The 17,622-nt window shown below is 48.2% G+C and overlaps 1 protein-coding gene across 1 annotated transcript in view; it reads right to left on the bottom strand.

Moving 5' to 3' along the window:
- Positions 1-7,308: 7,308 nt before the first annotated feature.
- Positions 7,309-17,622, bottom strand: part of fignl2 (fidgetin like 2) — a 16,397-nt gene continuing 6,083 nt past the window's right edge. Inside the window, exon 3 of the mRNA XM_080497080.1 lies at positions 7,309-11,275. Coding sequence (XP_080353206.1) covers positions 9,261-11,275 — 2,015 coding nt within the window. The 3' untranslated portion in view covers positions 7,309-9,260. The remainder of the gene's footprint in view (positions 11,276-17,622) is intronic.

The raw sequence follows: 17,622 nt of genomic DNA, 5'->3' as shown, positions 1-17,622 counted from the left end.
TTATTATTATTGTTATTATTAGTATTATTATTATTATTATAAACATATGGCCCAGAACAAGTCAAGTGTTACAAATAAATACATGAAAACAAACCCTCACCTTGAGTGATTAAGATTATGAAATACGTAAAAACAATTAAATTAATTGTAATACATTTTTAAAAATTACTAATTTAATAATAAAAAAAAAACACCATAAAAAGGAGGCTAAATAAAGTTAAACATTCCTGGTTAAGATAATGGTAATAAAAATAAGTCAATTCTGTTGCCGACCTCCTGTACAAACCTAAAAACAACTCCTCAGCATTTTGACACCATTTTCTTTTTTTTTTAGTGTGACCCCAGAGTGAGTTACAGCGAGTGGGTCAAGTTCGGGCCAAAACCGGGTGACTCAGTCTCGACTGTACTTCACGAGGCACGGCCGCAGATGACGAGTCGCAGTTTCAACATGCACAGGAGGTCAAAGGTCACAAGTCACGGGGCCGAGGAGTAAACCAGAACTCCCGTCGATCACTCTCATTTTCTCAGTTTTCCCCAGTTTCCGAGTGAACAACGCCCACCAGAGGAACATCTGGGAGGGCTTTCAGATCAGAGGGTATGACTCCTTTTTTAACCTCGTCGTTCCCGGTGTTTCACCACCAGGGGGCGGAAACGTGTAAAGGAGATGTTTCACAACCGCTTCCTTTTTTTGGGCCATGTGAGGATTCATGTGCAAAATGTGTGCGTTTCCTTGGCCTTTCAATCTCTTTCGTTTCAGTTCTTTTATATTCAATTTCGGTGTTTAATAGTTTCTAAACCTGCTTCAGTCGCTTCCTGCTGACATGACGTCACGTGGCATGAAGACGGATGTTAAATTATTAAGAGTTTTCCTGCAGAGAGCACTGACGTAAACCTGCATGTGGACGTAGTGGTTGTTTCTTTAAGGGCTTCGTGGTGCAGTCCAGCCTCGGCCACATGGGGGAGGTATCGGCCTGCGAGTCCTCGCCTTGTTCAGGGTCTGTTTGAAATTAGGGCCCATCGTCTACAGATCGTCTACAGATCGTCTACAGATCGTCAACAGATCAACATCCAGAGAGCGACGAGGCGTTGATCCTCCTCTCCTGCTTCTGCCGGCATCACTTTCTGCCGCTGAGCTCACGGCAACTTGTACGTGTCTGTTAAGACCGATCAGTGTTGACATTATTATCTATTTATTTACCTGGCGATCAGATGTGAGGCGTGTGTGTGTGTGTGTGTGTGTGTGTGTGTGTGTGTGTGTGTGTGTGTGTGTGTGTGTGTGTGTGTGTGTGTGTGTGTGTGTGTGTGTGTGTGTGTGTGTGTGTGTGTGTATGAGGGGGGGGGGTCAGGTTAAGATGTTTTACCGGGACATTCCTCCTGTCACGTCTAATTTCCTGCCACTTCTCGATTGACCTGCACAGAAACAATGCAGCCCCACTGGTCTGATTGAACCTGAGCCTCCATTGTGCCTCCTGCTATCTCACACAGGTCTATTTTTTTACATTCATTCACTCATTCCTTATGCAAAGATTCTTTTTCTTTTTCTTTTTCTATTGCTTCACTGCTCACAATATGTAGAAGGTCTGAAACGAGACTCGTTGGCCCCTGGATTTCTCCGTCTTGGTGGTTCTCAGGGTGCTCCGAGGTAAAGGACTCCTACCCAAGACATCTGGAACCAATACAGATGTGCCGACTATCTGTGGGGCTTGGAGGTTGCAGGCTGGGTGGAGGTGGGTGGGGCGGTTGGGGTGGGGGTGGGGGGGGGGGGGTGGAGGGGGGTTTGGAAGGGGTGGGCTTGTTGCTACTTTGGCCCCGGGGGTCTGCGTGTCCCTGACTTCAAAATAGACTTGATTGCTACCAGCTGGCAGTCCTAACTCACCCGGTGTCAGAGCTCTCCTCTGATGTCAACCTTGTCAGTATCAAGGCCCGGACGATGGAGGGCCGGCAGCCAAATGAGATTCACTAAACGCACCTTCTTCTTCTTCTTCTTCTTCTTCTTCTTCTTCTTCTTCTTCTTCTTCTTCTTCTTCTTCTTCTTCTTCTTTTCCACCCCTCTTATGAAGGTTATTTCCGGATTCAGAAATGTTTTGCCTTCAACCTTTCATTCCAAGTTGTTTCAAAACAATGAGAATCAATATGTGCGCTCTTAATAGGATAAGAGGTGATTTATGTGTTATTATTGTTATTTTAAACTTACTGCTCCACATTTATTTTATAGTTGTTGTGAATTTGAACGTTAATTGGAGCCTAATATGAAAAGAAAAATTAGAAACTGTCCATAGATAGAAAACATGTTGGGGTTTTTTTTTTTTAACCCCATGACACCAGAATTTACTCACAATTATATGAAAATACTAATTATTTGTGTTTTTGATGGCAAGCTGCTGCTGAATTGAGTGGGGTGTTAATTTGTCTACGGAACATGGTGGAGGTGCACTGATGCAACCACATCGTTTACAACTATTCACACTGTAACACCAACTTGAGACCAACGACAACATGAGCTCAAACCAACAGTGTGTCTCTTTTCTCCCGACAGACTAGATCCTGACGAGCTTTTATTGAGGCACAGGGTCAGGGTTTGAGTTAGGGTCGAGGTTGGGTGAGGGTTACTGGTTCTGGGTTAGGGTAAGGGGTTAGTGGTTGGGGTTGGGATTTGGGGTTAGGGTTTGGGTTGTGTTTTCTTTTGGGGTTTGGGTTTTGGGGTTGGGTTTGGATTTGGAGTTATGGTTGGGGTTGGGCTTTGGGGCTTGGGATTAGGGGTTGGGATTTTGAGTTAGGGTTAGGTTAAGGGGTTCGTGGTTGGGCATTGGGGCTTGGGATTAGGGGTTGGGGTTTTGAGTTAGGGTTAGGGTTGGTTTAGAGATAGGGTAAGGTTAAGGGGTTCGTGGTTGGGCATTGGGGCTTGGGATAAGGGGTTGAGGTCATGGTTTGGGGTTAGGGTTGGGTTAGGGTAAGGGGTTTGTGGTTGGGTTTAGGGGTTAAGGTTGGGGTTGAGGTTGGCATTGGGGCTTGGGATTAGCGGTTGGAGTCATGGTTTGGGGTTTTGGGTTAGGGTTAGGGTTGGGTTAGGGTTAGGGTTCGTGGTAGGGTTTAGGGGTTAAGGTTGGGCATTGGGGCTCGGGATTAGGGGCTGAGGTCATGGTTTGGGATTAGGGTTGTGGTTAGGGTTATGGTTTGGGGTCCATGAATCACATTTGGGTCCCACTCCGGTCGGTCCATGGAGGAACCAGTAGTTGGAAAAAGGTACAAATTGAATATATTAATACGCTACGGAAACGATCAGTTCTATTGCAACAACAGTTGCCAAGCGGTTGAACGTAATCCCAACGCATTTACACACGGACATTATTTGATTTTAAGCAAAGAATAAATACAATATAGTCGGTCTCGAACACGTTTTAGTTCAGAGGTCGTCTTACGGTCCAATTCCATCCTGACTGGGCTGGATTTATCTCAGCGTTGTGGTTTTTTCTGCAACTCTTAAAAATCTGTTTTTTTTTTACTTTTTAAATCGATGTTTTCTTTTACATTTTTGGTGGATTATATGATTAGGAAACTTACCGAAAGTCTTTTGAAGTTAGAATTGTGTGATTTATATTACTCTGTTAAAGGTAAAGTAGAGGATTTTCTTCTTCCGGGTGGATCATCAAAATAACTGGTCCTAACAATTGTCAATCATTCTGGTGATATATGACGTAAGCCCGTCATACGTGCTCGTCCCTGCGCGCAGCTCACTCCACACGGTCCTCATCATGCCGGTGGCCGACCCGACGCATTATTCTCGGACATTTTTGCACAGTTTCACCCCCTCTGGTGCAAATCTTCTTGTAAAGTGAGCTTATGTGAGCGATGCCGACTTATGACTTGTAAACAGAGCGTGCACGAGGAGAACTGGGCTCGTGCATGTCTCTCGCACGCGTTTTAGTAGGCGTTCCGTCTCGGGAGCAGGTATAGCGTTGCGCATGCTCATTTTTTTCAAACGGTGGAGAGGGCGGTTCTTTCCTAAAATTCCTGAAAATCCTCCTGTATACCTTTAAACATGAAATAGAGCAAATAAATGTTGCTTAATTCATTTTCAAATATTATGCAAAACTCAAGATTTTACATTTACAAGTACTTCTTTAAGTTTCCAACAAAGGATTAAAGGTCAAAAGTGAAAAAAAACAACAATTATAATAAAAAATTTAAAATAAAACCCCACTAAAAAAACTACACTAACCCTTAGAATAACAATTCACCTCCAACATAATTAATCCCATAAAAGCATTTTCTAAAACACATTACAGGTCCAGTTAATCTCATATAACTCTAATTCCTTTAAGACGGCAATAAATAAAGTTAATATCAAGATAATTAACATGTATGCCTTTTAATTATTCTGAGCGGTGCTTTCAATATCACTCTGTCATTGTGTGTGTGTGTGTGTGTGTGTGTGTGTGTGTGTGTGTGTGTGTGTGTGTGTGTGTGTGTGTGTGTGTGTGTGTGTGTGTGTGTGTGTGTGTGTGTGTGTGTGTGAACTACCTGCAGCCTCAGTGTGAGTAAATAGGACAGCGGCTCATTAGCATCTTTTATTATCCAATTACAACCTCTGCTCGCCCAATTAGCTCCAATCAGCAGGGAGACAGAAGTGATTGACTTCCTGGAGGACGGGGACAGACGCCATGACTCAGAGGACAAAGTGTCTTTCGGTCGTTCATGCAGGAGGCGAGTCACCTCGGTTTTGTACGCAAATTTTACCTGCCGGGCCGAAGAGTAGCGCCTCCTGCTGGTCGCTGCCACAGCCTGGGCCGTTTCTGGTCAGTAAGTCTGAGGAGGGAACATGAATAATTTAATAAACCGAGGCAATCTTTGTCATTTGTAAATTCATACACACAACAAACAACAAATCTTTACTGTGTGTCATTTAAGCATTTCAAAACACTGTTCACTTTACTTTGATTATTTTGAATGTAAAAGCATTTAGTAAGTTGTTAATGTGATTAACGTACATAAATTATGCAACAAAATAAAGTTGCCTTTATTTTGTTTTTAAAGGAGATCTAGCAGAGTGTGACGACTGTAAACTCCTTGTCTGGGGCAAAACAAAGTCAAACGTGCACTTTTAATAATAAAGGCAGTGAAAAAAGACAATAGTTTGTAAAAACGTAATTGAACTGCTTCAATTGGTGACGAGTTTTCAATCGAATTCATTAAACTTAATGTGAAAGAACTTGACTCATTCACACGTGACCAACTGAAGTTGCTCCAAGTATTTTCTTTTTTTCAGTGTATTTTAGCAAAATACACTCATCCCAAGGTTCTTTCATTTCAAACATGCAGGCACCGTGTGTGTTTGAATTTATGAATCCCCTCCGTTTGGGTTTTTTCTGGTTTGTTTCGGGGTAAAATTATTCACAAACCTCCTTCAGCAGATGATGAAGGGCGAGCGGCGCTCCGCCACAGAGCGATGCATCATTATTAGACGTTTAATTACTCTGGTCATTAACAGCAGCAGCAGCAGCTTTGCTCTGCTGGGATTCGGGGTCCAGATGTTTCACTTTTTTAACGCCGGCAGAAGCGTCGGAGCCGCGGATCCTGATCCGGTGCTTCACGCGCAAAAACTTTCTCTTCTCTTCTGGACAGAAGTTTTTTTTTGGTTGTTGTTGTGGTTTTTTTTTGTTTTGCTTCTTTCCCTCGGTTGGGTTCGACTGTGAAAGATGTCAGGAGAGGCCATAAATAGCGGCGGGCGGGCCGCTGGGACGGGCTGTTGTTTACAGACAGTGACAGGGATGAAGGACCTCTGTGCTCTGGTTCTGCAGGCCTGCAGCCTCAGGGGCCTGTTCTGCTACACACACACACACACACACACACACAGGATGTTGATTCACTTTTGATTTTATTCTTTATCCACAAACTCATTTGAAACTTTTTGGTTTTTTAATTTTCATTGTTTATCAGAATCATTGTTATTATCATTACTGTTTTTTTTTTTTAAATAACAACTGATACAGTTTCATTGTTTTTAACAAGGAAAACTCAATATATAGTTTAGTTTAGTTTTTAAACGCAGACGCGAGGCCCTGCAGTCACACAGACCTCGGCTATCGAGAATTAACGCTTGGGTTCACAGGTTATGCTGCAATAATGGTCATTTTAAGCAGATTTGATCCAAACATCACTTGAAATTAATGCAAAAAGCCCCTATTATTGAGTTTATTTCACAGGGGGAAATATCCAGTGCATGTATATCAATTTAAATATATTCATCTGATCATTAATTTTCATTAAATTAGATGCCATTAATCGCATAAATGTCTTAATTTGGCAACCTGCTAATGACGATGAAAGCATTTTTGATGAATGTTGCTGAATTTGAGTATTATAGAGGATATTGTTTTGAACAATTATTAGAACTAGAGGTTAAAATGATTACAATTCAACAGATTTGAGGGGGATATTTACATACTTTGAATGTAGAAATGACGGATAAATATTAACTTATCAGTTATAATCACTTTTTTTTTTTTAAATAGATGCAACCTAAGAAACCCCACAATGTTGGAATAATTAAAAACCTAATAACAGACTTCTTCTGTTTGTCAATTTAAGCAAAACTGCTGCAACAAAAATAAAATAAACTATATTATCACGTCTCCTTGTGCACTTTTTGATATCCGAAGTGGTTAAAGGACCCAAACAACCACAGTGCAATATTGACAAATTTTGTTTAATATTGTGTGATACTCTTCTCTTAAAATACAGTCTCTTCTGAGGTAGACTATTACAGTTCAAGAACATTATCATTTTTAAAACAGACATCAAAAAAGACATGAAATAAATACTTTCATGTACAATATGCCGCAAAAATGAGGTAGAAATGGTTACAGAAAATGTACAATAACCGAAGAACAAAGTTACTGTGAGAACAGATCGAAACGTACAAAAGAAAAAAGAAAAAAAACAACAAAAAAACAAAACAAACAAAAACAAAACTTGTTTTGTTGGACAAACTGTCAGAAGGGAGGGAGGGAGCGAGGAGTCGAGACTGTCGCAGGTTGGGTAATTTCAGGTGAATAATTTGGGCTTGTGATCAGTGTGCTCAGCGGGGGGGTGGGGGGGGGGTGGAGGGTGGAGGAGGAGGGGGGGGGGGGTCACTCTGATTGATCTGGCTGTACGGCGTGACTGAAGCCACCAGCTGGAGAGGAAAGGCTGCGCTGCGACGGAGGATTGCTGGACATCAATCAGACCACTTCCACTCCAGAGGAGTCGGTATAAAGAGGGGGGAGGAGGAAAAAAAAAAAAAGGAGAGGGGGGGTGCGAGGGGGGGGGCTGGGGGTCCAGTGCCATGTGGCCGCTGGGGCTTGTGGCCAGGAGGCAATCCAATCTAATGAGATTGCATTGGGGAGGAAGAAAAAGAGAGAAAGAATGATGAGGGCAGCAGAGAGAGAGGGAATATTACATCACTCTGTGTGTGTGTGTGTGTGTGTGTGTGTGTGTGTGTGTGTGTGTGTGTGTGTGTGTGTGTGTGTGTGTGTGTGTGTGTGTGTGTGTGTGTGTGTGTGTGTGTGTGTGTGTGTGTGTGTGTGTGTGTGTGACCGTGGAAACAGCCTCAGTGTGACGAGATTTTTCCGACTCGTTAATGCAGCCCTGATGGAAAACACACTTCTCTTTTATTGTTGTTGTTGTTGTTGTTGTTGTTTTGGGATTGTCTCCACGTTGGGTTCATCCACGATATGTACACGTCCACTTTGGGAGTTTGTTAAAAAGCTACACGTGAAAACCTCTTTTTTGTACTTTGTGCTCAAATATCCACCGTGATTGTGTATATTTACATTTTTTGTTTTGTTTGTTTGTGTTTTTTAAATCAAACATCATTCTCGCAGCGGGTAAAACCATAAAGACCAGACATGCAAACAACAGGATATGTAAACACCAACATGATACAGTCGCAAGCAGTTTGTCCAACAAAAGAGGAATATTTTCTGTAATCTACATATTTCTGAAGACAATCATCACTCCACCATCAACTACAATAAAAAATAAAGGGTAAAAGAACAGAAAAACAAAAAACAAAAAAACAAACTTATTTATATATTCATATATAATAATACATGGATTTATGGCATCAAATATCCTTTGAAATACCTGAATTACATTCAACGTTACTCTTTGTAGCATATTCAAGTTTCTCTCCCGGAGGTGAACGTTCACCAGGCCAGAGGTTTCCTCCTGGCGTCTACGTCTCTCGCTCTCTACTAAGACCCTAAGATTACATACATTCTTTATTTCATATTTCTGAGGTAAAGAAATTCTTCCTGAGCATTTCCAACAAGACTACGCACTATGAGAACAAAAAGAGGAGGAGGTGTGACGGTGGTGGTGGTGGTGGGGTTGGGGCTTGGGGGTTGGGGGGGGGGGGGCTGGATGACCAGTGGATCCGTCGGCGTTCGGTGTGGAATGTGAATAATAGAGATTATTAGAGGTTGAGGGCGAATCGTGTTATGGTGGAAACAAACCTGTGCGGGTTTGCGTCTCGATTTGGTGACAAGCTTTCGACAACATTAGTGTGTCGTGATTTTTTTTTTTTTTTTTTTTTTGGCGGACCGGTCCATCTTTTTCCCCAACACGACTCAAGCAGTGCTTCTTGTATTTGGTTTGACAATTTTTTTTCTTTACCTTTCTTTTTTTTTTTTTGGTCAAAAAAGAACGACTGCAGTTTTCTGAGACGCCGCCGATCCGGAGCCCTTTGAACTGAATGATTAGTGGCAAACCAATGAGTGAACCGACATTGAGGATAACATGGTAATAAATAGGATCCTGAGAGTAGCAGCCAAAGGGGGGGGGGGATTTTCCAAACCCTGATTATCCATAATCTTGGACCACGTCACCTAGCAACAAATAATTGATTTTGTCCTGGACCAAGGCTAATCAGGATCTCTGAGAGTCTCCCAATAGCTATCTGATTTTCCCATTGGCCAAACCACTAATGCACTACCTCACTCCGCGAGGCCGACTCGTCGCAGGTCTTCTTTGGGAAAAAATTATAGCGTTGGGAAATCGTAGCGAAAGCAAAGATGGCACACGGCGGCATGCTCCTGCCAGTGAAAGACCGTCGTCAGCGCTCCTCTGGCTCTTTTGGCTGCATAATCTGTATTTAATTAACAACACATTCCCCAGACTCGCCGTGTCAAAGTCGAAGATGGGGGGGGGGGGGGGAGGTAGGGGGTGGGGGGTAGGGGGTAGGGGGTGAGGGGGGCCGTAGTGCAGTCCGAACTGCGTCCTCAGTGGCTGTACATCTTGTTCCACTCTGTACAAGTGTCCAGTTCCTTTGTGGTGGCGTGCGGCCGCACCTTGCAGAAGGCATTGTCAAAGTCCGTGAAGTCCGGGGGCTTGGACGAGGCGGCGAGGGCGTGCATGGCGCCGGCCGGCGAGGAGGCCGAGGAGAGCGCGTGCTGGCTGAGCTGCAGCAGCTCCCACACCGAGAAGCCCTCGGCGCGCTGCAGCACGGCGCTCAGCTCGCGCTCGCTCAGGCCGCAGCCCTGGGGCGACAGCGCGTGCAGCAGCACCTGGCGGCGCATGCTCCCGTCCGGAAGGCCCACGTGATAGCGCTTGGCGAAGCTCCGATGCACCGCGTCCTGCAGCAGGTCCGGCCTCCCCGTGGCGCACACGAGGATCACGAGGCCGGCGGTCCCCGCCTGGACCTTGTCCAGGCCGCTCAGCAGCACCTGCCTCAGGCCGTCCTCCTCCATGGCGTCCGCCTGGCTGAGCATCACCACGGCGGGCTGCCGCGCCCCCGCCACCTGCAGCAGGGAGCCCAGGATGTGCTCGGCCTCGGGTTTCCCTTTGGAGGCCAGCGCGGCGCCGCTCAGGCGGTAGAAGGAAGCCCCCAGCTGTGAGGCCAGCGAGCGAGTCAGTGTCGTCTTGCCCCCCCCCCGGGGGCCGAACAGCAGGACGGTTCTTGGCGGTCGCATCACCGGGCTGGGCCTCAGCGCGGGCCAGAGCAGGTCCTCCTCCAGGGCCGCCTTGACGTGGGTGAGGCCCGCGATCTCCCCCCAGCCCAGAGCCGGGAGGCAGTCCAGCAGCTCCCCGTTGATGTGCTCCAAGAGCCGGGGGTCCGGGCTCTTCATGGCCTCAGCGGGAGTGCATAGCGGGGGGCATTTGAGAGCCTGCGAGCGGTGCTGCTGCTGCTGCTGGGCGAAGCCCTGCTCCCCGACGCCGTTCTCCCCCGTCATGCCGGCGGGGGGGCTGTACTCCCCCGTTGCCCCAAACTGAGGCGACACCAGGGGCTGGGAGGAGGGCTTGCTGGGCTTGAAGCTCTGAGGATCTGTGCTGCCGGAGCTGCTGTAGCCGTTCGCCCTGCACTCCGCTTTCTCGCTCACGCTGTAGGGGGAGGTGCCGCCGGCTTTCAGGGGATCGTAGCCGTACTTCCGGTACCGAGACCGCTCCCCGCCCTCGTCCTCCTCCACGCTCATCTCAAACGCCTTCCTCTTCAGCGCCCCCGCGGACTCCGAGCTCTGGTAGCCGTAGCTGCCGCCGACCACCGTGGGCCTGGAGGGAACCGGCGTCGGGGCCGCCAGACCCGAGGGCAGGTAGGCGGCGGAGGGGTGGCCGTAGCTGGTCTGGGGCGGGTACGTGCTCGGGGGGTAGTTGTAGACGGCGGCGGTGGGGCTGTAGCTGGCCACCAGAGTCGGGGTGGACTGGAGGGAGTGCAGGGAGGCGGGGGGGAGCGCCGCGCCGGGCTGCGGGACGAACCCCGAGGACAGATAGGTGCCGTTGTAGCTGGCGTACTCGCCGGAGCCGCTGCAGGAGCTGCTGCCGCTGTAGCCGGAGTCCGAGAGGTTGCTGTTCACCACCGACACGCTGCCCACCCCCGGGGGCCCCGCCGACGTGGCCGCGGTCTTAGAGCCCGGGAGGCCGTCGTGGCCCCCGGGGGGCCCCAGAGGGTACGACGCGTCCGTGCCGTGGCTCAGCGTCCACGGCTCCAGCTCGGCCTTCTGGCCGTTGAGGCCCGCGAAGGCTCCCGACTCCGGGTAGGCGCCGACGGCGGGCGGCCGGTCGTACGGCGAGTCCAGCACGCCAGCGTACTTCTCGGCGTAGCGCTTCAACAGGTTGGAGGCCGTGAGGGCGGAGATGTCGTCGTTGGCCCAGGCGTAGTTGTAGGAGCCGCGGCCGCGGCCGGAGTAGAGGTCCGACTTGTGCGCCGGCGACGAGGTGGTGGAGGAGACGTCCAGGTGCTGCTCAGGCCACTGGCTGAGGGGCTGGGCATGCTCTGGGTTCCAGTGCATCTTTAACAAGCCTGCGGGAGGAAACAGACCACAGGGCAACGCATTACTACGACATTCTGCTGGAAAATACAAGAATCCTGTGGTACGGGAGTGGCTATGACCTGAGCATATACAGTACACCGTTTTGTTGAAGGTACCACGGCATAATGTTTTATTTCTGGGATGTCTTTATATTTACATTACTGCCACTTCAGTTGATCTTTTTCTGATGTGGAACAAGACAAGTTTTGAATAATAATATTAAAATATTCACTCTGATCAAGTCAGACTCATTAAAACAAGGGTGTGAAGCATATTTTAAATCGGGGGGATTATAATCTCAACATAAAGCCAATTTTAATGAGACCTTCTGGTGTAAAATACAATGAAATGTCCCAAAAATAAACGTCTCCTACAGCTTCTGCATTATGGGTGTTTTTACAAACTCACCCTGACAGCATGTCTTTGAGGCTAATGCTACTTCAGTAGCTTTCATGGCGGAATCACTGATTTCTCAGTGTCGTGTCGAGTTCACTTCTCTTCAACAACAACTAATGTTTTCCTTTAAATTTGTACAATTTTCTTGGTGGCTTGCCAGATTGGAGCCTCACGTTTGAAAAGAAATGTAGCAATTCTTTATTGGTGGTATTTATTTGTATTTTAGCATATATGTTTAGCGCTGGTAGCTTTTACCTCCATATAGTAAACGATTATTAATCAATCACTGTTTAGATTTTGAACACTCTGGTATAAAAGTGCACAGTGTTCAAATTCATACAGACATGATGAAACGTGTTCCCAGTAAGAATGACTCCTTAAATATTGTGAAACAAAATGCACTTTAAGTAGAGTCAATTATCACCACAGTTTTCAAGTCAGTATATTAAATCTACTGTTAAAGTTGTTGTCCAGTCCTGAAATTATTAGATAAGCCAGTAGAATTGAGACGCCCGTCGCTCCTCGACTGAATAGTTTGTTTATTCTGAGAAAATCAGAAGTAAAAAATGAAAAGACTTGACATTTCTGACTTGTTTTTCTCAACAAGAAACACGAGAACCAATAAAGTTAACACAGATGAGTTAGTAAAAGTTTGTGCTCCTTTCCTTGGGTGTGTGTGTTGTGTTTTTTTTTCACCACGGTGCACAATGACACATGGTCCGAGCCCCTCCTCTCCAAACAGCCAATGAGAAAATAATGGCCTTTCTTCTGTTTGCAAAGGCATCTTTTCCACTGTTTCCATTAAGCGCGGCAGCAGAAGGGGGTCGGATTTCCCCAAAGAGCCCGGGGAAGGTGGAGAGGAGGTGGAGGGAGCGACGTGGAGAGCCGCGGGAAGGAGGAGGGCCGAGCGCAGTTCAGTAGGTTGGAGGTGTTGTTTTGCAGTTTTCCCCGGCTTGAGATCCCACCACTGCTCCCTGCACTGCGCGCATCTGCAGGTCTCCCAGAGGAGCTATTGTTATCTCCTCGTGCATGCTGCTCTGAATGCCTGCCCCCCCCCCCCCCCCCCCCACCTACCACCCACCGATCCACCCACCCACCGTACACCAGAGCCCCAAAGGCCCAGTGGCTGGACAACAGGGAGGGGAGAGGGAGGGAGGGAGGGAGAATGAGGAGTAGTGTGTGTGTGTGTGTGGACAGTGGTGTGGAGAGAGTGAGAAAGAAAGAGAAAGAAAAGAAGGGGGGGGTGGTGGTGGGGGGGGTCGGGGGTGGTGGAAATGCAGCATAGTGTGCTATTCATCAGCACAGTCTCCCATGGAACATTGGGAAAGTGGAATGTGTGTTCGTCCGGCTGGCTTTAAGCACCGGTCGAGGTCTGATTGATCGTCACCCAGTTAACCAGAGGAAGGGCACCTAAAAAAAAAAAAAAGAAAAGAAAAAAAGAAGATATTCCCCCCCCCCGCCCCTAAAACCGGTGTTCCTTCATGGCGTCGTTTCATTTCACAGTGAAGGACGCAATTAGTTGAACAACTTCTTGTGTATATTGTCCTCCCTCGTCCTCTGACACACACACACACACACACACACACACACACACACACACACACACACACACACACACACACACACACACACACACACACACACACACACACACACACACACACACAGAGAGGAAAACATGTCAGTGTGTTATGGTAATAGAAAGGCTTTTTCATGAAGGCCAGCGCCGCCTCTTGCTGAGGCATTAGCTTGACATTCCACACATAGCTTGGCATTATTGAACTGTCACGATTCACCCCGAGGTGGGGACGACTTCAGCCAGAAAACAGGGCGGTAAAAAGGAATATGGCGAAAAGCCGTCATTACTGCCCGCCATGCCTTCCCTTCAGCGGACGCCTGATGATTCATTATTCATGGCTGTCTGTGTGTGTGTGTGTGTGTGTGTGTGTGTGTGTGGAGACAGGATTCTTATTGCCATTCAAATCAAATCTCAATACCCCCCCCCCCCCCCATCCCGGGGATTCTGCCGCTGCTCTCCCACTCTCTGACTCGCTCCTAAACTTTGGCCTCTTTTCTTTTACCCGATTTTTTTCCAAACCAAGCCCGTGTGTGTTTTCAGATTACGCCCGTTGTTTATTCAGCCTGATGAGACCGGCGGACCAGATGGCCACTGGATTATCATGTCCTTCATATTCAAATGCACTGCCTTAAGTTCCCAATGGCCAAACCAGTTCAAGTGCTTCCCTAAGCTGCGGCGAACCCACACGCTCACACACCCACAAGATGTGCAAAAACATTCCCGCAGTCTCTTCACGTGGGCTTTTTTTTTTTACAAACATGCTGAAGACATCAGACCTGCCCACACCCAGATGACCACATTTTTTTTTTTGTGGTCTGACTTGCAGGTCTTTGTCCGGGGCTGCAGAAACCATATATGTCCTGCAGGCCCTTCCCATCTGCAGCCCAACCAGTTTGTGAGCAGCCCCAATAATGGGGCCTGTGTGTGACAGAGATGGATGAGAGCCCAGGGGAGCTCATAAAACCTGCAGCGGGGAGGGAGGGATGGAAGAAGGCAGGGAGGGAGGGAGCGAGCGAGGGAGGGAGGGGAGGGAGGGAGGGGAGAGAGTGGACAGCAGGCGCTTCGTCCTTTCTAAGCGGACTGGAGCAGACATTAGAGGACTCAGTGAGGCGGGCTAACTGCTGTCCACTCCATCATCAGAGGAGCGCTAATACAGAAAGGTACACTACCCCCCTGACCAACGTAATGACCGGCTGCCCGAACACCTGAAAAAAAAAAAAACCCAATTCACTTTAAAATCTCAGTTATTACTTCAATAAGTCTTTTTAAAAGTGCATTATTCAATAATTCCTTCTGTATGTTCGCAGAGCGTCAGATGAGTGATAAGGCGCCATTCACCTCCGATAAAAACAGCAGGCCTGCAGTGGCGGCAGTTTAGCCCTCTCCACATAATTAGATCTTGCCTTCTGCTAGATTGTGTGTGTGGTTTCTTTTTTTTTTTTTAGAGCAGCACTTCACAATGAACTGAGCAAGGTCTAATCTACACTTCTGCTTAATCAGAGCCATCATGTAGATTAATTCACCTGGAGGGACGGGAAGAAGGCTAAGATTAGAAGCAGGAATCAGGACAATGAGGACGTGCGGTGGACAGCAGTGCAATCGTTAGATTAACTGTAATATGTGTTTCTGTCACCGACCAGCATGCAAACCAGGCGACGTGCAATTCTATATCCAGTTAGAACTGATTCACCTTTCAGTGATGCGTGTCAGCGTTTTCCACTTTTGTCAAAATATGATTCGAAACACTGTTTTCTTTGAAAACGGGCGACACGGGGACGCTTTAAAGCGGGAACCTTTCTGATCAGTTGACACAGGAGCTCACTTTCTGACTTTCTCCACTCGGAAACTTTGCAATTTGGAAAAGTCTGCGATGTGTTTCACAGTTGCGGTTGTAGAGGCAGAAATCATTAGTGTGAAATGATAAATGCGTAATGGGATTGCTCCTTTGGTGACTGATGGCCCTGCTCGGCTGCGTCGGACTGATAAGGACCTTCTGTCCGCGCACGCCGAACTTTTGTGCAATCTGTGTGTGTCCTTGGCCCCAGGAGAGACAGATGTTCTTCTGCTGACCGCCTTACTGTCTGTGCGGCCATTGTGGTGGACGGCCATTCCAGCAGACGTGCCTGGATCGGACAATCCAGTTGCCCTGAGACAAAGCCCAAAGGATCCTATTGTCAGGGGCCTGTCTAATTATGGAAATCTTATTAATCTATTCAGCAGCAGTCCACTGACAGCTTTTGTGTCAGCTGGGATTTTATTGAGGGACCTGTGTGAGCTGCATCCTATTGTAGGAGTCTGTGATGAAGACCGTGGTGCAGCTTTCCCCTTTGAGGAGGCTCCTAAAATTAAAACCAGAGCACTTGTGGCCCAAGGGCGAGTGCGTGGGTAGCATTGTGACTTCTGCTCAGATCTGCCACCAACAGAGTAACCGAACCTCCAGCTGACGAGCTGAAACCCGGAGTGGCTCCTGGCCCATAAAGGCTGGTGTTGCGCTCAGCTGTGTTGTGGTTTCCTATAAAAGAAGTAGCAGTGGGTGAGGTGAAACGTTATCTTGGCAGGAAGCCCGACGGCGCGGGGCTCCAGTGCCGTTTCACTGCTCCCCCGAGGTCGCTTTGCCTTTCTCCCTTCCCGGCACTTTTGTTTTCCCTGCCGCGAAGAACAAAACCGACACGGATGCAACAAGCCTTCTGGGACGGCGCGCTATTAAAGCTGTGCCGATTGTGAAGAGGCCGCTTGTAAACAAGAGCGCTGTGGATCAATCCAATCAGTTTTCTATTCAGGGGAGAGCTCAACCCCCCCCCCCCCCCCCCCCACCACCACCACCCCCACCACCCCCACCACCACCACCAACTCACAGACCAACGGAAACCAGCAAGCGTATACCTCCACGCACAGACACGGGTCAGGTAGAGCCGCGAGCTCTGAAAAGAACAAAAATAGATCTAAAAAGATCTTTGTGAGTATTTTTAAAATCAATCTTCTGCCTTCGACAGAGGCTTAAGAGGTCAATCTGTCTCTTTCAATATGCCGAATCACAACCTCGTCAGGAGCACTTCACGCCGAGAATCAGATTCTTCCAATACTTTCGGGGGAGAAAGGCAGGCCGCCGTCAAATCGCTGCCAGAATGCTGCTCGGGCTGTTGTGTCAGTATGTCAGAGATTCAATTTACTTGAGAAACAAAACACTTGGAGTGGCCGCAGTTGCAAACAGAGGAGAGGAACGACGGGGGACGGGAGCGTAGAGGAGGGCAGAGTGCGACGTGCTGATAAATCACAAAGCTGAAGCTCTGACATCTGCGTCGGTCGTTCTGTATTCAGCGGGCACAAACTGATCAATGACTTATCGGATGAAACTCCAGCTAAGACGGTCATAAATATGTAAAACAAATTATCTCCCTCCTCAGGATCCCAACAAACTCTTTGGCATAAGTGTGGGGGGGGGGGGGGGCGTAATGGACGATCACAAGGTTAGCGTGGCGAACGAGAAGCCACTCACAACCTGTTATTTATGTTTGTTATCTTGATTTGTCAAGTCGGAGCCCTTTAAGTTCTCAGATCTCAAGTTCACCGTGATTTATGACACTAATATCGAGCGGGACATTCTTTCTGGGCCGTACGCTGCTGCATACTACCGGTCTGTCATAAAAAAACACCAATCTCGGAGGCCGGCCACATTTCACAGCGCGGCTGGTGGAGACAGTAAGAAAATTGTCCGTGGACGTTCTCTCACTTTGGTATGAAATACGCACTTTATTAGCTCTTGCGCTGCTCGTACCTGGAAAACGACGACGGATTCCTCACACGTAACGTGGGATCATGTGCGCCGCGCTCACGTTACGCCGCCATTACTCGAGTCCCCCCCCCCCCCCCCCGTGCTCCTGGAGATCTGCTCCAAAAGCCGCCTTAAGACGGGGCTAATGGTCACAACAACGGGGATCATCGTACATCGGCCGTGCGTAATTGAGCAATGCTCGGGAAAATTATTATAAATCTACGCGTTGGTCACGGCTCGGCCATTACTCAAGGGGAACGGCTCCGGCGCTTCCCAAAACTCCGGCTCCCGCTGCGGCTCATCTGCTCCCCGTTTCACGGGCCCTAAGAAGATGCGACGGCAGAAGAGTGCGGCAGCGGCGGTGGGGAGTTTTCACACCTGCTGCCCCCGAAGTGAGAGCAGACGCAGCTCTTTTTCAAAAGCGCCTCACCAGTCCAGTCCCAGGAGGACGGAGACGTCTCCTGCAGTGGCATTGAGGGATGTCCTCTGCGTGAGCGCGCGTCTCCCGCTCCCCGTCGCCGCACTCTTAGTCCTTCCGTGGACGGAGCGCTCCGTACGCCATGCATCAGCATGACAGCTTGACTTACACT

The sequence above is a fragment of the Blennius ocellaris genome (assembly GCF_963422515.1).
Source record: "Blennius ocellaris genome assembly, chromosome: 5".
Classification (NCBI taxonomy): domain Eukaryota; kingdom Metazoa; phylum Chordata; class Actinopteri; order Blenniiformes; family Blenniidae; genus Blennius; species Blennius ocellaris.
The sequence above is the reverse complement of the archived record's forward strand: the minus strand, read 5'-3'. Positions and strand labels throughout refer to the sequence as shown.